Raw genomic sequence first — 23,622 nt, 5'->3', positions numbered from 1 at the left:
TCATTCAGCTAAAGTGAGGCCCCGCTCTTGAGGAGTTTATGCACAATGAGGAAATACAAGGATTGGAGACCCAGAGTTTTCACAGGCTGCCGAGGATGGATGGAGCGGGGTAGGGTGGGTGTTTGTGGCTAGGCTCCTTCAGTGAGAGGAGGATCAAGTTCTAGGCTTTGAGGAATGTTTTGGAGTTTGGGGCTTGCCCTGGGCCCATTTGATGGTGAAGGGTGGGGGAGTGGAGGGAATGGGTACCAGGCGGACACCTCCGTTGGGGGGAGTGTCCCCCTTCCCTCACTATAGCCTTACCACATCACATTCAGGACATTGTAGTGCTGTGGGCTGGGTTGTCTACAACATGAATCACCATTGCCTTCCGAAATTTCAGCTCTGATCATGTCACTGTCCTGCTCAAAAACCATTGATGGCTCCCCATTGCCTAGAGAATAAGTCCAAATTTAAAGCACACCTTTTATTTTTCTTTAATTTTTAAAAATATTTATTTATTTATCTGGCTGCTCCAGGTCTTAGTTGCAGCACACGGGATCTTCCTTGCCATGTGCAGGTCATTTAGTTGCAGCATGAGGGATCTAGTTCCCCGACCAGGGATCGAACCTGGGCCCCCTGCATTGGGAGTGCAGAGTCTTAGCCACTGGACCACCAGGGAAGTCCCTAAAGTATGCCTTTTAAAGGTCACAACTATGGGGGCCTAATATATCTTTCCAGATTTGTTCCTTCACAGAACCTCCCTTCTCTCTGCCCAACTTCCACCACCCTCTGTGTCCCACTCTCCACCCCCCCATACCTCCTCCCACACAACTCGCTACTCTGATACCAGCCCACTTACATACCTGAGCATAGCCTGCTTTCTGGCCTCCTTATTCCTGTTCCTACTGCTCCTTCTTCCCATGATGCCCTTCTCACCTATCGTTAGCTACTGCAATCCCATCTCTCCTGCAAGACCCAATTCAGATGCTGCCTCTTCCACGAAGCCTTCTCATGCCCACTCTTTCCCTTCCCAGCTGACACTCATTTCCCCGTTTCTGTGCTCCGCAGCCAGTTATTAGGTCTGCAAACCACAGATTTTTACAAATGTAAAGGGTTTCTATTGCTCCTTCTAGGTTACCCCCGTTACCACAGGAGACTCAGACCTCTGAGCTTCTGAGGGGTTGGAAGCACTTGGTTCCCCAGCTGGACTGTCAGCAGCTTCAAGCTTAGACTTTCCTCTCTTAGTAGCACGTATGCAGTAGGTGCTCACTAAGTGCTGTGAACGAAATTGAATTTGGTAGAGTCCACCGAGGGGCGCGGATGCTGTTTGTGTCCCTGGCAGTGCGCCATGGCAGCGGCAGGGAAGGGTGCAAGCTGGGAGGGGTCCAAGCTAAGGCCCCATCCCCCGTCCGGAGAGCCTGGCAAGCAGAGAGGAGCAGGGTGGGGATGTCCTCCACCTGGCATACGGAGAGGCCCCACAGATACCACTGACCAGGTTCCATCCCTGCCTTCAAGCCCAGTCAGCCCTGTATTCAGATCTCACCCTTAGTTTCATAAAATCACTTTAATCCATGGGCCGGAAAAGCCGGTTGTGGGCCCCCAGGCAATAGCTCAGGCAGGAAATTCCCAAAGCTCCCAGCTGCACAGCTGAGCAAGCAAAGCTGCCTCCCCAGACCCTTGGAGTGAGCCAGCCACCAGGACAGAGATAGGGATCAGCTGCATGGGGCGAGAGCATCTCTGAGCCCGGGCAGGGGCTGGGCTCACCCTTTCTCCACCTGCCTGGGAGGGCAGGGACCACTAGCCCTTGACTCTCTCCTCACCGGGGATTCAGGCGATTACTTTCCTTCTTCATCCTCTAACTTTGAGTCCTGGTCATGGTCCCTGCCTCTCCTGAGGTCCCTGCCTACAGCTCCTGGGGCACTGAGCCATGGGGCTAAGTAGAGTCAGGAGGGAGGGCATATCCCCCAGAGGGGCACCTCTGAGCCATGACCTTGACAAGCTGTAGAGACAGCTTTTCCAAATCATGGCTGGGCTAATCCTGAAGTCATGAGGGTCCAGCAGCCTCTTCCTGCCATTCTCTGGGGCAGTGGACAGCCTGGTCATTCTTCTTGGGGCAGCAGACCCCTGACCCTGCTGGTCCCTGCATTTCCAGGATCTGAAGACCTGAGGGTCCCTTGATACTAAGAGGCCTGTGCCCGGGAACCCCATCTGTCTACCTACCTAAACCCCTCCCCGGGCAATTAGAGACACTGCCAAGAGTCTTCCAGAGGGCGGAGCTCTGAGTAAGAGTATAAGTTCCCCATCTCACGGCCCAACGGCAGAGCCACACCATGCTCCAGAAGGAGATGCTTGTCTCAGCCTCCCACCACCCGTCACACCCAAGCCAAGCAGAAGATGGCAGGCCCTCCGCCACCTGCACCTTGGAGGTGAGGGAGCAGGGCTGGGTGGGTCCGGAGCTGAGAGTAGGAGACGGGTTCAGGGAGGGCTGGGGGCACCGCAGACTCCAGAGATGTGGAGCACCTCGTCTAGGGCAGCCCCTGCCCGGCACCAGGGGACAGAGTCTGGCCCAGCTGGGGCTGGGCTCCTGGGTGGATGGCCCAGCTGCGGATACCCACGGGCTTGACAAGACTCTATGGAGTGGCTCAGGGACGTCCTGCGCCCAGCAGCACCCAGGAGGACAGTGCTCAGCACTGCTGGGGGTGGGTCACATTTGGCCTCTCCTAACGGTGAGCAGGCATTTACCTTGTGGACGTCTTGAACTGCCTGCTGGGAGAGTGTGTGGTGTGGTGTCCGGTGAGTATCTGTGCCATTGCCAACCTGTCTCCATTGGCCACGAGGCACCCCTCCTGGGTCTGTGGTCTAGACTCCTGGGTCTCTGCAGCCCCTCACGGCCTTGCAGAGACACCCCAGGTTCATGGGTCAGGTTTCCAGGGCTCTAGACCAGCTCTGCCTTGGCTTTCCCATCGTCTCTGTCTTCCAATTTGCTGTAGGCATGCCATGGCAAGGGCTGTCAGCAGCAACATCTTCCTCCTTACCTTCCCCCGGCCCACACTAAATCATGGAGTGAGGTGAGTGATGCCCTGAAGGTGTCTTGTCCCTTTGGGGTGGGAGGTGGAGACCCTGCTCAGTCTCCAGGGAGCCCAGGAGGGAAACCCCATGCTGTATGGTGCCTGGTGTCCCGCTGCCTGGGCCAGGATAGACGTTGCCTTCTGGGCTGTGCTCCTCCACAGCCCTCAGGGGGCTGAGATAGCCTCTGGTCCACACGTGCTCCTGCCTCTCCTGTCTCGTTGAGTCTCCTGGAGCTTGGGCAAGGAGAAACCTCCACAGAGGGACAGAGCTTACCTTGAAGCGGGAATGAAGCAATTGAGAGCTGTGCCCATCCCTCTCAGGTCCTGGAGGGTCCATGACTCAGAGCTGGGATTTCTTGCCCTGACCTCTCACCTAGCCTGGGTGATAAAAAGGAAAACAGCCATAGTGGCTCCTCCCAGGTGACCCCTGGTCTGGGGTGCCGCTCAGACTAGCAGGGAAATGCTCTGGGATCCCACAGAGTTCCCATCCCAATGCTCTCCTTTTAGGGAGGGCCCTTGCCTCCTGGAAGCTATCGCCAGGCTGGTCTGAGCTCTGACACAGGTGTTGCAGGGAACTGATGGATACACCCAGCTCTCTAGGGAGGAGGAGGTGGCATCGCCAGCCGGGCCTGCCCTGAGAAGCCCCATGGAGGGGAGTTCCCACAGGTTCCCCGGGAGCTGTACTCCCTCGTCAGCACCCAGACCTCATGCGCTGGTGTGGTTTGGGTATGTCTGACCCTAACCACTTCTGAAACAGGGTTGTCAGACCCTCCTCCCAACCCTCACCCGCACCTGGGAGCCAGGCCCTGGGAGCCCATCTGTAACTAAATATTCTTCTAATTTGTGATGATAGCTAGTTTCTTGGGGTGTGAGGACAGTCCCAGAATGGGAGCTGAGGGCTTTACTCCTGCCTCTGCTATTAACTAGTCTAGTGCATGACCTGGAGCAAGCTTTTAACTGAGTTGGTTAATTCACGGTGAGAGCCAGCCTCCAGGTGGACGGAGAGGGCTCTGCCCTGCAGTCAGGTGGATCTGCGTCTGAGTCCTGGCCCCGCCCCTTCTGGGCTCTGTGACCCCATGTGAGATGCAAGCTCTCTAACCTCGGTCTTCTCCTCTGCAAAGCAGGATAACAGTACCTTCCTCAGAGTCTGGCTGGGATGGGGGGGGGGGCGGCGGGCGGTAGTTGAGAACAGATGCAGCAACCCCAGGTAGAGCAGAGCCCAGCGCACTAGAGGAGGGTAAGGAATTGTATTCCCAACTTCCCCGCCAAAGTCCTATCTCTAAAGTGAGGGTTTGGGAAGGGGTAATACTGGATTGCACAATAGCCAGTGCTGAGAGTCAAGCTCTTTTCCATATGAGCTGGCAAGATACCCCTGTCCTGAGGAGTTTTCGGGGGAAATGGAGTCCTGGCAAGTCCAGCCCCAGGGACCGAGGTGAGGGAGGAGGCTGGAGCCAGGTGTGTCTGCAGCCTGAGCAGTGACTTCCCAGCAAACTACCATCCAGCCACCCTCCCTGCACAGCTGTTCTGGTTATTAAAGTGTCTAAATACACTTCTCCACTGGTTGCCAAATAATCCCTGCCTTCAGTTCTAGCCCCTCCAGGGAGTGCTCCCTGGTCCTTATCCCAGGACCCTCCAATACCCCCATGAACTGGAGGATTACTGCCCATCCCAACTCCAGGGCCGCAGCCTGGCCATGCCTGTTGTTAAACGTTCACCCTGATGCCCAGCCAGGGCATCCTATTGGAAGGATGAGCTTGTCTAAGTCCCTGAAGTTCTTACCTGGATCCCGTAAGCTACCCCATACACTTGGGTTCCGTAAGCTCACTGGTTTCGGGTTCCCATAGTCACAGACTCTGTACTTTGATCTATTACGTCTTTCTACGTCTTTCTATTCATTACCTCTGGGGCCATGAAGTTTTGCTTGTGTCTAGCACCACTCCAACTGAGCTGATCATATCAGGAGCAAAATATGTACCCTCATGTTAATCCCAGAAGGTCATTTTTCACAGACCTCATTTCTGGAATCATCTGGGCCCAAGACCCGAGTCCCATGTTCCCACTGCCTTCCTCTCCGCACCGCCCCTCTGGGCTGTCTCTCAGACCCCCCAGGCTCTGGCTCCCTGCTGGCAGATGTAAGAGTGCTTTGCAGAGTGCTTTGCAATTGGGTGTCTCCTGCAAATTCCTGGGCTAAAGGCGTAATCTGAGGCTCCAGAATGACCACAAAGGAGCCATCTGTGGCTGCTAGAAAGCGAGAGCTTCTCCAAGTACCCTTACAGTTCTGACGTGCTCTGTCTGTTTAAAACAGAGAGAGGTGATGAAATGTGTCAGAAGAGCACTGTAAACAGAAGGACTGCCAGAGTGTGGGGATTATTTGGGGGCTTTGGGGGAATGAAGGGAGAAAAGAAGACTCTGCCGGGAAAATAGATTTTCAGAGGACAAGACCAAGCACGAGGAGATCAGGGTAAGCAGCGCCTGTCTTCGTGTTTGCCCACGGTCGCTTTCAAGTAAGGTGGCCGTATAATTGTGGTTGTGAACGTGGGCTTAAGAATTAGAATTGGATTCAAACTCAGTTTCCTTTGATTCTAGCTGAGTGCCTGAAGTCAAAGGACTTCGGCTCAGATTCTCTATCTGTAAAGCAAGGCTAATAGTAAGATAAAATATAGAGATTATATACACAACACTTAGCATTTGGAAGACACTCAGCAGATGGTAGCTGTGTTGTTAATGGGGCTGAGTTAGAGTAGAAAGAAATGGTCAGCCTCCTCGGAAGGTATCGTGTTAGATGACAGCAGAGAGCTTTTCCTGGAAGGCAGGGAGACCTCAAGTGAGGTCCTGCGGGAAGCTGTAGATGCTCATTCTCTCCCAGCGAAGACACACGGGAGCTGGGCAGGGCCAAGGGCAGCCCCTCCTGGAGGCAGGAGAAGACCTATGATGGCCAAGAGGATCGTGACCCTGGGTTCAGAGACATGAGGAGTGACCCCTGCCTGGGCTGAGTCCTCAGGCAGCTCCCCTCTTGTAGCCCTCTAGCTGCCTTCTGAGAAAATGGGCCAGGGGGAACAGGTTTCACCAGAATTGCTCTCCTGGATGAAAGCTGACTCCTGCCTCCTCACCAGATCAAACCAGGACTCACTGACGAGCCCACGTGCCCAGAGGCTGAGCCGTATTTCCAGAACCAAAAGAGAAGCAGTGTTGTGACCTTTGGCCCAGTTACAAAGCTCAAAAGGCAATCCCATTAGAGCAAGTTATTGACCATGAATATAGTCAACATTTCAGAGTTAATCTCACAGAAGGAATCCTCAGGCCTGTATGTGTCTGCCAGTGTGGCTTTTGTTCCGATTGTGAGGCAGTTGTTGGGGAGAGAGGAGGAAGAAGCCCTAAAACTGACGTATGTATCTATCTCAGGGACTAAGCAACTGTCTTCCCAGCCGTCCTCCTATTGTTCCTGGTCAGAATTAAGCCCCGAAGAGGCTGGAAGGACAGCCATCAAAATAACAGTTCTCATGACAAGGAAAAAAAAATTTTAACTATGTGTGATGATGGATAACTAAACTTCTTGTGGTAATCATCTGGCAATACTAAATACATATATCAAATCATTATGCTGTATACCTCAACCTTATACAATGTTATACGTCAATTATTTTTTAACTTTTAAAAAGATGGCAATACCTCTATTATAAAGGTTTTATGAGGATTAGAAACTATAAGAGAAGTGTCTAGCAAATAGTAATGTTACCAAATGCAAGTCCGTGGACCCGATGCACAGTGAGGCCAAACAATACCAAAACGTCGGAGTTTGGAGCGGAGGAAAGTTTATTGCAGGACCATGCAAGGAGACTGGTGGCTCATGCCTTAAAAATTCCCAAACTCCCTGAAAGCTTTCAGCGAAGCCCTTTTATAGGAAAGGTGAAGGAGGGGCATGGTTAGTTGTTGCAGACTTCTCGGTGTCCGAGCCTTTGTTCTTGAGGTCAGGTCACAGTCAGGTCACGATGTTCCTGTAAACCTCCACCAAAACAAATGTTATTCTCTCTTCTGACAAGAAAGGGCAAGGTCACGATATTCCTGTAAACCTCCACCAAAACAAATGTTATTCTCTCTTCTGACAAGAAAGGGCAAGGTCCCAAGGCTCAACTTTTGCCCTCTGAGGTCCAGCTTCTGGTAAGTGGAGGGGGTCCCTACGTGGGCTGGTTCCCTGCCTGGGAGTGTTGGACCAGCCTCCAGTCTGGGTCCTCGCGCCAGTGCCCAGGCCTGGCTGAGGAGGCAGATCTCAGCTGGCGGTGTCCTCAGGGCAAGATCCCCAGACCCTGCACAGATCTCATCACCGAGGAAGCCAGGCACCCAGGAACCAGCTGGCCCTCGGGCTCCTCAGGCCACCCATACAGGGGTGGGTCCCACGGCCTGTGACCCATGGAGACCCCGCCGCCATTAGGTCGCAGAGGCGGGGACTGCGGAGAGGTTCACTGCTGCTTCGTGGCCTGGGCCCGGCCAGTGGGTGGCCATGGCAAGGGCTCTGGAGCTCTGCGAGACCCAGCACCCAGCCTGTCCCCCAGGAGCCCAGCTCACCCGCTGGCCTGAGGCTGGAGGGCCCTGGGGAGAAGGCCGCTGTCCACCTCCACTGCACTCTGCCCCAGGACCCCCGTGAGGCTGACTGAGTGGGACCTCTAACCCCTGAGCTCAGGGTCTCGCACTAAGGGTCGGTGCCTGCCCTGCCCCACTCTGCCCCGCCCCTACTGCAGTATGTGTTCAGTAGATGCTATTACAAATAGTATTATCTCTGATAACCACCAAGGCAGATGAACTATCTGTGGGCAGTCTGAGTTGAAAATAAATATAAATAGTGACCTTTTCTGAGTGGTGGCATTATGGGGACTTTTTTCCTTCATACTCTCATGTTTTTCCCTAAATCCCAATGTTATATTGTTTTTAATTTTTATTTATTTTTTTGTGTTGCGTCTTCGTTGCTGCACACGGGCTTTTTCTAGTTGTGGCGAGCGGGGGCTGCTCTTCGTTGCAGTGCGCAGGCTTCTCACTGCCATGGCTTCTGTTGTTGTGGAGCGTGGGCTCTAGGCGCCCAGGCTTCAGTAATTGCAGCACACGGGCTTCAGTAGTTGGGGCTCACAGGCTGTAGAGCGCAGGCTCGGTAGTTGTGGCGCATGGGCTTAGTTGCTCCACGGCATGTGGGATCTTCCCGGACCAGGGCTCGAACCTGTGTCCCCTGCATTGGCAGGCAGATTTTTAACCACTGCGCCACCAGGGAAGTCCCCCAATATTATTTTAAATACAGAAGAATTGCATCTTCTTGGAAGGGTAGAAAGTGATTCTAGTAACATGGAGTGGACGATGTGGAGTAAAGGGTTCCAGTTCAGAGGCCTCTATAAATGTCGTTGGGTGGGTTGGAGGAGTCCGATGGTGTCTGCCATGGGCGTGGGCTGGGAGTGGACAGTAAAAAGACTTGTCTAAGCCTGGGTAAAATGCTCAGGAAAAGGGCTTCCAATTCCCAGATCCAAACAAGCAAGACAGGGACGGAACAGGCATGAAGCTGTCCCTCTTCCCGGGTGTGCTGGCTCAGAGTGGGGTGAGGACAAAGCCCCTCACGTCCATAGCCTCGGGCCGCCTGGGGACCAGAAGCAGCCTCCAGAGCCCAGAAACACCGATGGACAGTGGGGAGGTTGCTTGAGCCTGGGCAGTGGGAGCCTGTGCTGCTCTCTCCGTCAAGGCCACCTGCCACAATCGCCCAAAGAGTGAGTCCACTGTCCTCTCAATCCACAGGAGGGGCTGTCTCCATGCCACCTGCTGACAGTGAGGGTCATCCGGATGAAAAACGTCCAACAAGCTGACGTGGGTAAGTATCCCCCTCCCTCTTCCCTCCTTCTTCTCTGCATCTGGGGCCAGGATGGAGACAGGCCCCGGGGGAGAAATGGTCAGGTGTGGCTGTGTGTGCGCGCGCGCGCACGCATGAGTGTGTGTGTGTGTGTGTGTGTGTGTGTGTGTGTGTGTGCACGCTCTATGTTCAAGTTGTATTACAGACTTTGGGGTTTGTATCATTTTCCCAGGCCCCTCCCTCTAGCTGCACCCTTGGCATGACTGGCCCTTGCATTCGGCCTCCTCCAACGGCTCACTTCGCTCTCTCCTCCCCACTCTCCCCTCCCTAGGATCCGTTCCAGGAGTAGCTTCTCCCACACTGGGCACTCCTTGTCTCTGCATGAGTTTACGGCCTGTTAGGGGTGGCAGGGAAGGAAGGGCCCTTGAGTACCATGGAGCCAGCTGCCGGCCAGCCCCAGTGCCCTTCTCAGGACCTGGATCTCAAACGGGTTCTACAGTGCATGCCGGGTGCCCCATAGCGCCGAGTTCCTCAGTTCAGGCCATGGATGTGGTTTGACTCACCAGGGCTCTTTGTGCAGTGTCTTCTTGCAACTTCAACGTCCCTTTCATCCCAGCCCCTGCTGCATTCCCAGACCACGGGGGCCCAGGGAAGTCTTTGGCTTCAGGAAGAAATGAAGGCATCTGGGTGGGCAGAACAAAAGCCCCTCCCTATGCTGCCCTCATCTCCCCCCACCCCATCCAGTGAGGAAGCTTGGCCCTCAAGGAGGAGAAAGCTCTGTGTCAAGGCCCATGGCTGAGGGGGTCCCCACTCACTGGTGACCACACATGAATCGCCCAAGGGCTCCAGTTTCCCCAAAGCTCTGTTATACTGCCCTCACCCCAGGATTCAATTAGCCTGGGAGAGCCGTGATACATGGGGAGGTGTCTATGCCCAAAGCAATTATAGAGTAGTAATAGAGGACGGCATTCTCATCTTGTCACCACAGAATTTAGAACTGGAGGACACTGAAAGCTGGGAGTAGCTGAGGAAAGCTGCTTTGAGGGGACAGGGTGTGAGCATCCAGAGGCCTGGGGAGCCCAGTCTGAGGGAGAGGAGCTGCGTCCCCCCGAGCCCCTGCTGGGGGCCAGCTGGGGCCAGACATCCAAACATCATTCATCTTCCGCACAACCTGAAGGCAGGGCTGTGGGGCCCATTTCGCACATTGAGGATTAATTGCCGAAAGCAGAATCAGTGTTTGATGCCAGGTCTGGACCGCTGGGGGTTAAGGGAGACAAGCCAGGAGGAGGAGGTCAAGGCCGTTCAGAGGGTTGACAGGAATCTAAGTGATGGGCACCTGAGCTCTTGAGGAAGGGATTGCATGACTTCCCGAGGGCTTATATGCAGATGGTGCAGGAGCACAGGTGGGAGAGGCTGACAGACCTTCCGGGAAGCTGTCGCTGCAACACTGCAGTGTAAGGATGAGTGTGGAGGGTGGAGGAAGGAGGGCCCTGGAGCCCCAGAGAGAACAAAGGGATCAGGCAGCATTCAGACTGGGCCCCTGGGAGGGTGAGTGTCCAGAGCCCATGCCGGGGGAGCAATTGCAGCCAGCATCATTTGGGGCCTGGCTCTGTCACAAGACCAGCCAGAGGGCCACGGACTTCTTGGGCTTCTCGGGACCTCTCAGGCCACCAGTGAGTGACCTGAGGGGCCTGGAAGTGTCCGCTGGAACCAGGACCTGCCTGCCTCTTCTGCCTTTCCTGCCGTGCCAACGTGGGTTATCAGACACCTCGGCCCATTTCCCTCAGGGACGGCCACAGCTCTCGCATGCCGGCAGCTGCCTCGCCTGCCTCGGCTCCTCTGGAGGCGTATCTGTCCCAGCCCTGTGTGTCATGCGGGCCTCACACTCGCACGGCGTGCCTACACCTGTGCGCTCAGACCTTCCCCCGCGTCCAGGGCCCTTCCTTTTGTCTTCTCCCTGCTACACCCGTCACCTACAAGCCCTAGAGGAGGGGGTGGGATGGGGAACAGGAACCAGAGAAACAGGCTGAGGTCTGCTCCACCACCCTCCTCTCCCCCTTCCCCCCACACGCCTCTGGCACACAGGCTGCCCTTCGGGGACACCCTGGCCCCTTTGGGAACCCCTTTTTATGTTTTCCTCATTTCCCTAAAGAACAGCATCCGGGGGCAGCCATGGTGTCTGGGGGTGTCAGCAGCCCAGGTCACGTGTCTGGATCCACAGTTGTCACAGGCTGGGATCTGTTGCTGCCTCACCTGGGTTGAGTCTATCCTAACCTCTTGCAGGTCCTGGGTTACCCTTGCCCCACATTGTGCCTTCCAGCTTGGATCAAAAACAAGCTCCTCTCTGGTTCAGTCCTGTAATGAGTGCCTGAGTTTCTAAGATTTCCAGGAGGCTGAAAGGGATGAGATTCAGGGATGAGATTCAGGGGTGACTGCCCCATCAAGGAGCACACCACCCAGCCCTGCACCAGAGCTGGGAGAAAATCAGCCCGGAAATCTCCCCGCTGTCAAGAGTTTTTACTCCTCTTGGGAAAATAAACTCAAACCAGCACTCCCAGGGGGTGTGAGGCAGGTGTCTCTAAGGTATTAGGAAGACAATGTTCTTGACATCTATAGAGATCATTGAGTCATCTTGGCCACCCACATTCTGGGAAAAGAGACATGTCATTCTGATGACCAAGCCCTCTGTCACTTCATGAAGAACAAGGATTAGAACCTATCTGTGCTTAGGAAATTCCCTGAAGTCCCTGAAATTCTCAGAATTGGGTCATCCTTGCTTAACCACTCTTCATTGCCAGCTCGATGGTCACTGCCTTACAGTCAGTTCATTATGCCCATGCCCCAGATCGTCATCTGGGTCCAGCGGCTACCTCATCATCCCTCCTTCCCCAGGATTATCCCCTCTTGGGCTTCACTCTCCTTCCCAACCTTGTTGGGGAGGAGGTGGAACGGCTCCCTACGAAAGGACTGGGAAATAAATTAATGCTTGACATGTGGGTGTCTGATCAATCCTGGCTCTTCCAGGAGTCTTTTTATCTTAATTAGAGATTTAAGCCTTCGGCCAAAATACCTGAAACTTTATTTAGTGGATTTAATGGGACAATTTTAGGCATGGACTGATGATAGGAAAGGGATGTTAGAGGGAAATGGGCCTTTACAGGGTCCTTCAAATCATGCTAAGCAAGTGAGTGTAGGCCTGGTGGGTCCCTGCCTGCAGGCTCCTTGTGTACAGGAGGCAGACCAGCAGGAGGTGCCCCAGAGCCCAGGAAAAGCCAAGGGAGGGGTCCAGGAGGACTAAGCAGGTCCCCAGGGAGTCTCTCTCTGAGCAGAGCCATTAAACGTGCCTATCTATATCTGTGGTGACTCAGCCCAGAATTTCTTGGGTACTGATACAGCCCAATAGCAGGAAGTTGGGCTTTTCTATCATTCATTTATTCAACAAATATCTAGCGGTGCCAACATGGGTTTCCTGAGCTTCCCAGGGTGCAGTGGGAGGTGGAGACAGATGCACCGACCTGCCATTGCAGTGAACTGTAGCCAGTGCTCCATCGGGAGGAGAGCAGAGGGCCCTGGGCTACAAGGGGCACCTGGCCCAGACTTGGAGGTTCAGACGAGGCTTCCAGAGGAGGTTTCTTCTGCAACCTGAAGGGGCTAACCAAGGAAGGGTGGCGTGAAGGAGGAACAGAAGGGTGTTCATTGCAAGATGGCATGGCCTTTGAGACCTACAAGGGACTGGGTTTGGCTGGAGTCTGGAGTGTGAGTGGTGGCACGTGTGTGAGTGTTTACGTGCGTGCATGTGTGCACGCACCTCTGTGTGTGTGTGTGCGCGTGTGTGTGTGTGTGTGTGTGTGTGTGTTTGGGGGCAGGGAAGGGGCTGGGGTGGTAGGGAAGATGGAAAGATGAAGCTGAGGCTGGGGAAGTGGGAGGGGCATCCATGCTGAATGGGTGGGACTCCTTTCTGAAGGCATATGGGAGCCGCTAAAGGATCTTAAACTGGAGAGTGACATGGTCAGATGGGACAGGAGCCCTCTGGTTTCTCTAAAGAGAAAAGATCAGGGTGGGGCAGGACAGAAGACAGGGCATCCATTGGGGCAGTGGCAGCAGAGATGAAGGTGGCTTGTACCAAGGCAGTGGCCATGCAAGTAGGGAGAAGTGGACAGGCTGGAGAGCTCCAGGGAGTTAAGTCGACTCAAGGTGAGAGTCAAGGGCGATATTTGGTGTCTAGTCAGGACACCTGAGTTGACGGTGAGGAAGAACAGGTTGGGTGTGGAAGGAAAGATAGGGATGATGTCATCATTTTCTTTTGATTCTGTTGGGTTTGGGTCATTCTTTGTGTTTGGATTAATGATGATTATGACATTTAAAGGACAGGGTCATCTCACCTCTATTCAGTGGGAGGAAGGCCATGAATTCCAATTCATTGAATGGTGAGCCCTCACAGATTAACCAGACAGCGGGGATGAAATCAGAAACTAGGGATGCTTGTGATGCAAACCATGGTTATTAAGTCTGATAAAGTTCTCAGTATAGAGACAATATAGGACTGAGTCAGTCTGGGGAGTGGGTCACCTCTGGTTCCACTCTCACAGGACATTATTAATTATAATTAGGAGGTAGTTTGGATGAGTCTCGCATCCCTGCCCAGCTTTACTATCTAGAAGACTCTCTGACACTGGAAACTGTATTGACAGTTCCCGTTCTCTATGAATTGGGTGGGTACCCTGGGAATGACCGAAGAAGAGTGACAAGGGCAATCGTGGCAACTCTTCCTCCCTCCTCCCAGGTAGAATGGAGGGAAGGAGCTGGGCTGGGCTGCCATTTTTCACTGTATGCCTTCTGCTGCTCCAAACAGAAGACCCAGGAGGCCTTCTTTCACTTCAGGAGGGCCTGTTGAGGTCACAGCCTTTGTCCTTCTCCAGAGCACTTACAGCATCATCACAGTTGCGTTGTTCTTTCAAATGAAAAATAGAGTATGTGGTCTTAGATGTGAGGGTTTCTTGGGTCACACACCCCATGTGGGGAGACCAGCAGAGATACGAAAAGCCCGTCGGGGTGTATCTGAGACGTTAGTCATGTGTGGATGGTAGTCCCGGCCCCTAGATCCTGCTGAATAGCTTGTTCCACTCAAGCCCTTCCCCGCTGGGGCCCTCTAGGCTGACTCCCAGCCGATGGTGTCCCTTCTAATCCTTGCTGCTCCTCAGCTCAGAGGAAGAGCTGGGTCCTACTGTGGTTTCCCTGGTGCCCTGGGCTAAGGCAAGAGATAAACTGGACCCTTGGGGGCTAGTCCTCCAGATCTTCCCCTGGCAGAGGGAAAACTGTGCAACTGTACCTTGTCCCAAACCAACAGGTGTTTGCTCAGAGAGCCAGGGTGCTGCTGAGAAGAGCCAGAGGCCATCTGTGTCCACGAGAACAGTCAGTGGGACCTGGGTCCCCTCTGTGAAACCTCTAGCCTGCAGTCCATGACCTTCTCAGCATTCTGGGACAAAGGTCTCTGGAGAGTCAGAGCCATGAGTCAGGAGGGGACCAGAAGCTGGCTTCTGCCTCCACACTCTCTCCTCTCTGGACCTGGGTTGACTCCTCATCCTCCCCTCCCACCCTTGTCTTCCTCGGACAGTAAGCCAGACAGACTGCTTTGTGAGCCTCTGGCTGCCCACAAGCTCTCCTAAGAGGCTGAGGACTAGGACCATCTCCAACTGCCGAAACCCAGAGTGGAATGAAAGCTTCAAGTTCCAGATCCAGACCCGGGTGAAGGTGAGACGTGGGGGACAGCACCTGCCTGCCCTGCTTGCTATTCCCCTCCTTCCCTGCTTGTCCTTCTCTTTGATCATGTGCCCTTCTTATGACTATTTGTTTTTCTTTCTTTTTTTAAATTAATTTTTATTGGAGTACACTTGCTTTACAATGTTGTGTTAGTTTCTTGCTGTACAGCAAAGTGAATCAGTTATACGTATACACATATCCCCTCTTTTTTAGATTTCCTTCCCACTTAGGTCACCACAGAGCACTTGAGTAGAGTTCCCTGTGCTATACAGTAGGTTCTCATTAATTATCTATTTTATCTATAGTAGTGTATATATGTCAGTCCCAATTTCCCATTTCATCCCACCCGCCTTTCCCCCTTAGTAACCATAAGTTTTTTCTCTACATCTGTGACTCTATTTTTTCTTTGCAAATAAGTTCATCTCTACTGTTTTTCTAGATTCCACGTATGAGTGATAGTAAATGATATTTGTTTTTCTCTTTGACTTCACTCTGTTTGACAGTTTCTAGGTCCATCCACATCTCTGCATATGGCACTATTTCATTCCTTTTTATGGCTGAGTAATATTCCATTGTATATATGTACCACATCTTTTTTATCCATTCCTCTGTCGATGAACATTTAGGCTGTTTCCATGTCCTGGCTATCATAAATAGTGCTGCAATGAACATTGGGGTGAATGCATCCTTTCGAATTATAGTTTTCTCTGGATATATACCTAGGAATGGAATTGCTAGGTCATATAGTAGCTCTATTTTTAGTTTTTTAAAGAACCTCCATACTGTTCTCCATAGTGGCTGTACCAATTCACATTCCCACCAACAGTGTAGGAGGGTTCCCCTTTCTCCACACCCTCTCCAACATTTATTGTTTGTAGACTTTTTGATGATGGCTATTCCGACTGGTGTGAAATGATACCTCATTGCAGTTTTGATTTGCATTTCTTTAATAATTAGTGATGTTGAGCACTTTTTCGTGTGCTTTTTGGCCATCTCTATGTCTTCTTTGGAGAAATGTCTATTTAGATCTTCTGCCCATTTTTTGATTGGGTTGTTTAGTTTTTCAGGTTTTTTTTGGTTTTTTTCTTTTTTTTTTTATTGAGCTGCATGAGCAGTTGGTATATTTTGGAGATTAATCCCTTGTCAATTGCTTCATTTGCAAATATTTTCTCCCATTCTGAAGGTTGTATTTTCGTTTTATTTATGGTTTCCTTTGCTGTGCAAAAGGTTTTAAGTTTAATTAGGCCCCATTTGTTTATTTTTGTTTTTATTTTCATTACTCTAGGTGGTGGATTGAAAAATATCTTGCTGTGATTTATGTCAGAGAATGTTCTGCCTACATTTTCCTCCAAGAGTTTTATAGTATCCAGACTTAGGTCTTTAATCCATTTTGAGTTTATTTTTGTGTATGGTGTTAGGGAGTGTTCTAACTTCATTCTTTTGCATGTAGTTGTCCAGTTGTCCCAGCCCCAGTTATTGAAGAGACTGTCTTTTCTCCATTGTATATTCTTGCCTCTTTTGTCATAGATTAGGTGGCCATATGTGCATGGGTTTATCTCTTGGCTTTCTATCCTGTTCCATTGATCTATATTTCTGTTTTTGTGCCAGTACCATACTGTTTTGATTACTGTGACTTTGTAGTATAATGACTATTTGTATTTTTTTAAATAAATTTATTTATTTATTTATTATTTTGGCTTCATTTGGTCGTCGTTGCTGTGTGCAGGCTTTCTCTAGTTGCAGCGAGTGGGGGCTACACTTCATTACGGTGTGCAGGCTTCTCATTGCGGTGGTTTCTCTTGTTGCAGAGCATGGGCTCTAGGCATGCAGACTTCAGTACTTGTGGCACGTGGGCTCAGTGGTTGTGGCTTGCGGGCTCTGGAGCGCAGGCTCAGTAGTTGCGGCACACGGGCTTAACTGCTCCATGGCATGTGGGATCTTCTCAGACCAGGGAGGCAGATTCTTAACCACTGCATCACCGGGGAAGTCCCTATTTGTCTTTCTTTCTACCGACTTCTTGTCCTCCTATCGACCTATCTGTCTCCCCACTCACCCACTCCTTCCTTCTGCCTGTCTCACGCTTGTCCCTCTAGGCATACTTATCCTTCTATCCTCTTTCCTGTCTCTCTTGTCCTACCTAATTGTCACTGGAACTGGATGTCTCCTGCCCCAAAATAGAGTGTGTTTCCAGTATCTTCCAGAACATACTCCAAGCAGGAGCATATAGAGAAGAGCCATTCTACTCACTAGGCCCAAGACCAGTCTAATTCCGGCCAGAGGGCTTTCTCTATCTGAAATCCTTTTTAGATGGCTTTATTATTTCGAATTCCTTGGGTGTGTGTTCTTCATTTGTTGAGTTGCTGTTTCATGGTATTTGTCTTCTTCAGATATACGGTGACTCTAAGTTGAGCTCACATCTCCTGAGGGAGGATCCTCTCTTGAACATCCTGAGTTGTGACAGCTTCATCAGGGTGGCCTTAAGACAAGCTTGGCCTCTTCATGGAGGCATCAAACCCAGTCTTGAGGCATTTGAGGCTTGACAGCTCCATCAAGCTTACTGCTTTCATATTTTAGGGATGCTTCTCCGTTCCGAGTTAATGACTTATCCTTTTTGTTTTCAAGAAGGGCTTTATATTTATTGTTTTAAAAATATCTTTTCTATCATATATATGGTTTTTGGTGAGAAAGGGGGATTTCAGTTTGGGCTCGGCCTACCATCTTGAAAACAGAATTCGTGTTTCTTTTGTCTGAAGATCTATGGGGCTGCTGGGTTGGTTCAGGGACACACCTGGTTTCTAGTCATTACAAAGTCAACAGATCTCATTCAGCTGGGAACCCCCAGAACCACCTCATGCCCACTAGATAGGAACCAAAGAGGCAAACCCAGCCCCAACCTACATCTCTCAGGATCCTTGGAAAAAGTGGCCTCAGAGGCCAATCCATGTCACCTAAAATCATTGACCTTAGAGTTCAGCCAGACGACAGGGTAACTGCTCCATCCTTGACATACAGCTTTGGGACCATCCATGAGACCTCTTTAGGGGCTGATGAGCCAAAGGATAGAGTTCCAATACGTCATCCCAACCCAATCAAACCCTCTATAATCTTTGCCACATCACTCCCCTGGAGTGTGAAGATGTTAGCTTCCCTTAGCTCGGTTTTCTAGTGCCAAAGAAACTGTCTTCAGCTCCTGGGTCCCAATGCTGGATACATTCTATGTCTTGACAGGGGTCTTCTCTGCTGTGCCCTTCCATCTCTCCCCCAGGTGAAATGAAATCCCTCACACTTCACAAGCCCCTGCCAAGCTTGCAAAAGAGCAAAATTTCCCAGTAGGAGAATCAGAGAAGAAGGGCAGGAAGGCTTCAGAGAGTTGCAAAGAAGGGAATAGACACTTTCCTCTCTTAATTCATGTCCCTACAGATGTCCCTCACACCTGAGCTGTGCTGGCTCCCATCCCTCAGACCCACCTCCTCACTAGGACTGAGGTCAGGCCGCTCATCCTGGGAATGGGTTGATGCAACCTTGGTAACCAGACTTGAACCCTCCGTTCTCCCCTAGAACGTGCTAGAGCTGAGCGTCTGTGATGACGACACGTTGACACCAGATGACCATGTCTTGACAGTTCTCTATGACCTCACCAAGCTCTGCTTCCGAGAGAAAACCCACGTGAAGTTCCCACTCAACAGAGAGGTGAGTGCAGGTGCCCCAGCCCTCAGCCTCCTGCTTCACGAGGGGCAGCTGGTTATTCCTATGATGCTGTTCTATGGGATCCTCTCTCTGTAGCCAGGTCAGGAGAAGATAGCACTGCTGTTCAAATCCCAGCGCTTTGGCTTACTATCAATAGCTCTGTGACCCTGCAGAAATTGCTTCATTCCTCTGAGTTCTGTTACCTCGTCTATACAATAGTGATAGTAAGACCTACCACACAGGGTCACTGTGAGGCTTAAATAAGAATACATAATTAAGGCATCTAGCACTGTTCACAGTACAAAATGGAGACAGAATACGTGTTGATTCCCTTTCTTTCCTCAGAGTCCTGCTTCTGGGATGGTCCCAGGGGACAGAGGACAGATAAGGATAAAGGAGTGCAAATCTGCAAATCAGAGAAAGGCAGAGCTGAAAAGGCCCAGGATGTTATCAATTCATTCAACAAGTATTTGAATGCCCTATGGGCCAGGCACTGTGCCGTGCACGGGTGACACCTCAGGGACAAGCATCCCTGCCCTCACCTGGCTTATACTCTGTGGGGAAATTAAGGTCCAGTGAGGGAGGTCATGACTTCCTGAAGTTACACAGCAAGAGATGCAAAGCAGTAGCTGAAGGAAGGGGCTCCTAGCCTTCAGAGTTGAGCTTGCTGGGGGCAATATCTCCCTTGCCCCAGGCCCTGAGCCCCTTGGAGAAGAAGGGGAGCAATGGAAGCTGGAGGGAGAGGATGAAAGGAAAATGTTCTGGGGCAGAGAGATTTACCTGCTGGGTCTAGGGGTCAACTCCACACCCTGACCCTCCCCTGGGTGGTCAGTGATGTTCCTGATATCAAAGACTTGGGGACAGAGGGAGGCAGAGGGGACAAAAAGAGCCAGGAGCAGCTGCCCCCACGCCAAGACAGCAGGACAGCCCTGTGCGAAGGACAGGGGCAGGTCCGCAGGGTCTCCTGGGATGGCACAGGGTCCTGGTCTGCAGAGAGGCGTAGACACAGCTCACAACTGCAGTCTCTTCCTCCCCCTGCAGGGCATGGAGGAGCTGGAGGTGGAGTTCCTGCTGGAGGAGAGGTGAGTAGGACCCAACCCCCCAGGATTCCACCAAGGTCCTGACCCCAAAGCAGCTTCTGGGCACAGGCATTGTACAGCTGGGTCCTCCTTTCTGCGGTTCCCCACCCCCACTTCTACTCCCACCCTTGACGCTCCTCACTGTGCATCAGAATCACTTGGGAACTTCTAAATCCCATAGGTGCCTGGGCCCCACCCCTTCTCATCCAGGTCTACTGATGTCAGTATTGCTTTAAAGATCTAGTACTCTGGCCAAATCACCTGCCTCAGCTCCCCAGCATTTCTGAGAGTGGCCTCTGGGAAGACTTCCTGCCACCCTGGGGATGGGGCCTTCTTGAGGCCATGCTAAGAAAGAGGTCAGGACCAAGGCGTCTCCTCCTGGACCCAGGACTGTTAGAACAAACTCCCCCAAACCTGGCCTGAAGCAGAGGCCATGCCCCTCTGCAGTCAACTCTGGAACCAAGTCAAGGGGAGGCTCAGGACAGAGATGTGGGGTTATTTCTCATCATGTCCAATTAAGAAAAAGGTCCAGGGTCCTGGACGTATGACTGTGCCGTGGACTCAAGTGGAATTGGGTCACAGAGCTGGAGTGTGGGAAGAAGAGGACACAGAGAGAGAAAGGAGAGGAAAGGGCGGTGAGGGAGGGGAGTAGGGTTCCTGCCGGGAGGGGACAAGCCTGCCCTGGGGCAGCAGTGTGCCTTGTGATTGGGCAACCAGCTTCTTAACCCTGGCAGAACTGAGTCCCCTGGACTTATTAACAGCCCAGGGACAGGGGGACAATGAGAGGCAGGAACAAGAACAAGAGGGCTTGTCAAATTCCACCCGGAGAATCCTCTGCATAGGGGGTCTTGGAACTATTTGAGGTGCCTCATTAAAATCAACTTAAATTAAAATTAAATTTGACAAATTAAAATCAACTTTATTTCTTTCATATTAAAGAAAATCTGGGCTCTCTCCTTCAGTTCTTGGTTTGACAGGACTTTTAGGGGGAAAAACATTCCTTGGGTGAATTAGAAAGTGGCTTACAAAATGAAATACGTCAGCATTGGTAATCAGAGTTGATATGGAAACACAGTCATCTTGGGCTTCATTTTGACAAGGGAGGCTGTGGACTCCCCTAGGCGAATTGTAACCCTGGAGGCTTTCTCAGCTTTGTAACACAAGGACATTTCACACTCACCAGGCCCCTCTCTAGCTGGGTCAAAACTATTTGTTAAATGCACAAATTAAATAGGATGAGTCCGTTTTGCTACCAGAACTGTTTACATTTGCTCGAGATGGTGGGCTCTGGCCTTTTCTTGCAACCTGTTTATCCTCATAACTCCATGCAGTTGCATCTGGTTGGACATAAAGAACAGCTATCCTTTAAGGAAGAAAAAGAAAAGAAACTCTTCTACTCCCTCTAACTTAGAAATCTTTTTTTTTTCCTGGACATTCTATTTAAAATGTATGCCAGTTTTCTCCTTGACGATCTGCAGATCTAAGGTTTCTTAAGCCAATATTTTTCACAAGGATTAAGAAGGCTCTGCTATCTCCTTATTGACCCTACGTAGGCTGTTCGTCAGCCTTGTGAGAAATCAGTCAAGAATGATATGACTTAGAGAATAGACTTGTGGTTGCCAAGGGGAAGAGGGGGTAGAGGAGGGTTGGATTGGGAATTTGGAATTAGCAGGTGCAAACTATTGTATATAGGATGGATAAACAACAAGGTCCTACTGTATAGCACAGGGAACTATATTCAATATCCTGTGGTAAACCATACGGGAAAAGAATATGAAAAAGAATGTATATAACTGAGTCACTTTGCTGCACAGCAGAGATTAACACAGTGTTGTAAATCAACTATACTTCAATAAAATAAATTTTTAGAAAGAACGATATGACTGACCAGGAGTTCTCATTTTGTTTCTCAGCCCCTCTCCACCTGAGAGTCTCATCACGAACGGCGTGCTGGTGGTAATTGTCCTTCCAGGCCCCTGTGGTTCCAGAGGCCGCCTGTGGCTGCTGCTCTTGGGAACAGAACTGTGGGGGGGAAAACCAGGCCCAACTTGGGCCCTTGTCCCAGAGCCCGCTAGGAGTCAGACTAACTGAAGCCAGACAAAGGGGGTGCGGGCAGTGGTGGGGGCAGCAGCTGGGCTCCTGCTCCTGGGGAGGAAACACCTGGACCAGCATCCCATCTCCCAAAACGATGACCTCAGCAACCTCCCTAATAAAGCACCCACTCTCAGAATCGGTCTCGTCCCATTTTCCCCCCAACTCCAATCTCTCTATAAGCACAAGTTCAGAATGAAGAAGATTTTCATAATTAGGCTGTTGGTACAGCCATTTCAATTAGATGCATCTAAAGCCTCAGGATTCAAGGAAATCTCTCCCCCGAAAATCAGTCTTTGGGAGTTTGTGGCCTGGTAGAGCATCCCCGGAAGCTTGTGCTCAAAATGACCTCCCCTTCCTTTGTTTCAGTCTCGACAAATGTCCTGCCTGGAGGTTCATGCAGAATCCAGGAGACAGAAGAATAGGAAAGGTGAGCCCTTTGACTACCTCTGCCTGCTGGGGGGTGGGGAGGACAGTGCCACTTCCCAACCCTGTCAACACCAGAGTTGGCTGCTCCATGGCTGCCCTGGGCTCCATGGGGAACGCATTTTATAGCTGGCAGGGACCTAAGAGATCCGCAAATACGCGACTCTCCTTCTCACCACTCCACCCCATCCCCCCCATGCAAGGCTTCCAGCCCTGTCTGCAGAGAGGAGAGCGGCACAGCCCAACTGGCATGGGGGAGGGAGGGGGAAGGAAGAGGTTCTGCCCCCAAACTGGCAGCAAGGAGAGGGCCTGCTTTCAGTGCAGTGGGAAGGTAACTTCGGGGCACCTTGTGGAGGAGCAGAACCTAGGAGGACTAGTCCAGAAAACTCAGCCTCTCAGACCTCACACACACACACACACACACACACACAAAAGCCTTGTAAAAATGCAGATTCCTGCGCCCCGCCTGGCCCTTCAGAATGAGACTCTCTGGGGCATTTTAACCAATGCCCTCGGTAATTCTAAACCCCTGTCCTGGGTGCCTCCCCTAGGCCTTTTATTGGGCCGAGTTGGGGTAGGAAGTGGGAGGCTTCCCAGGGGTCTCAGCCCTCTTGTCCTCTCTTCCAGTGAAGGGCCTCCCGGTGACAGTGACGGAGTCCTTCGAGCACACCCAGCACATCTCACACTGCCTGGAGCCCTGCGGCCCAAACCCTGCCTGCTTCCACTACCCCAAGTACTTCCAGCCCCAGGTCCACGTGGAGGTGCCCAAGAGCCAGTGGAGCTCTGTGGTAGGAGGCTGCGACAGCAGGGGGTTAGGGGCTGGTTCAGACTCGAGTTGGGAGGAGCCCCTCCCCTCACGAAACGGCCCATCCTTCCAGCTTTGCTGCTGCAGTGCGTGCAAGAACGACCCTGTGTGCCAGTCCCTGGATTGCCTCCCTGACGGCCAGGCGGTGACCCTGCCTGTGGTGAGGGCCTGGGTCTGGGAAGGGGTCCCTGAGCAGCGTAGCCTGGAGTGCCTGTGGAAGGGAGACGGGGAGAGCCTGGGGAGCCCGGCGGGGAGCATGGCTCGTGGCGGGTCTCTCAGACAGGGTACAGGAGTCTTGGGGGATAGAAGACTGCTGAGCTGCATTGTGGAGCCAAAGACAGGGTGTGGAAGCTGAGCCAGGTTGGGGGCGAGAGACGTCCAGAAGAGAACCTGTGTGCGCATGCGCGGGCGGGGCGCTGCATGCGCATGCGCTAAGTCAAGCGTCCCGGGGTGGGGGCGGGCACGGTGTGGTGAGTCTCCCCTTATTTGGTTGGGACCACTTGGCTCTGAGCTGTCATCCCTGACAAACTTTTCATCTTTCAATTCCCAGAACAAGAATTGTGAATTACACATGAAATCTACACCCTGGTAAAGTGCCCTCTTTCGGTCTGTCCCTCTGACTTATTTATCTTTAGGGACTTAAAGTGGTATCTTGTTGTGGTGTTGATTTGCATTTCCCTGACGGCCAGGGACGTTGAGCATTTTTTCACAGGCTTATGGGCCATTTCTATATCTTCTTCGGAGAAATATCTATTCAAATCCTTTACCCATTTTTAAAGTGGGTGACTTGCCTTCTATTGTTAACTTGTGAAAGTTCTTTGTATATTCTAGATACAAGCCCCTTGTCAGATATATGATTTCTAAATATTTTTCCTGTTCTGGAGATTGTCTTTCACATTCTTAATG

At 51.7% G+C, this 23,622-nt stretch overlaps 1 protein-coding gene and 1 non-coding gene across 2 annotated transcripts in view; one reads left to right on the top strand and one right to left on the bottom strand.

Moving 5' to 3' along the window:
* Positions 1-585: 585 nt before the first annotated feature.
* On the bottom strand, positions 586-658 carry TRNAG-CCC (transfer RNA glycine (anticodon CCC)). Its single transcript has one exon. It is a non-coding gene; the product is annotated as a tRNA-Gly (tRNA).
* A 1,651-nt stretch (positions 659-2,309) lies between these two features.
* Positions 2,310-23,622, top strand: part of PLA2G4E (phospholipase A2 group IVE) — a 44,668-nt gene continuing 23,355 nt past the window's right edge. Inside the window, exons 1-10 of the mRNA XM_060148009.1 lie at positions 2,310-2,405; positions 8,817-8,889; positions 14,483-14,619; positions 18,187-18,318; positions 19,357-19,397; positions 21,308-21,350; positions 21,855-21,915; positions 22,539-22,699; positions 22,790-22,876; positions 23,267-23,304. Of these exons, the coding sequence (XP_060003992.1) occupies positions 2,310-2,405; positions 8,817-8,889; positions 14,483-14,619; positions 18,187-18,318; positions 19,357-19,397; positions 21,308-21,350; positions 21,855-21,915; positions 22,539-22,699; positions 22,790-22,876; positions 23,267-23,304 (869 nt within the window). The remainder of the gene's footprint in view (positions 2,406-8,816; positions 8,890-14,482; positions 14,620-18,186; positions 18,319-19,356; positions 19,398-21,307; positions 21,351-21,854; positions 21,916-22,538; positions 22,700-22,789; positions 22,877-23,266; positions 23,305-23,622) is intronic.

The sequence above is a fragment of the Lagenorhynchus albirostris genome, chromosome 1 (genome assembly GCF_949774975.1).
Source record: "Lagenorhynchus albirostris chromosome 1, mLagAlb1.1, whole genome shotgun sequence".
NCBI lineage: Eukaryota > Metazoa > Chordata > Mammalia > Artiodactyla > Delphinidae > Lagenorhynchus > Lagenorhynchus albirostris.
This window is presented reverse-complemented; position numbering and strand designations above follow the sequence as displayed.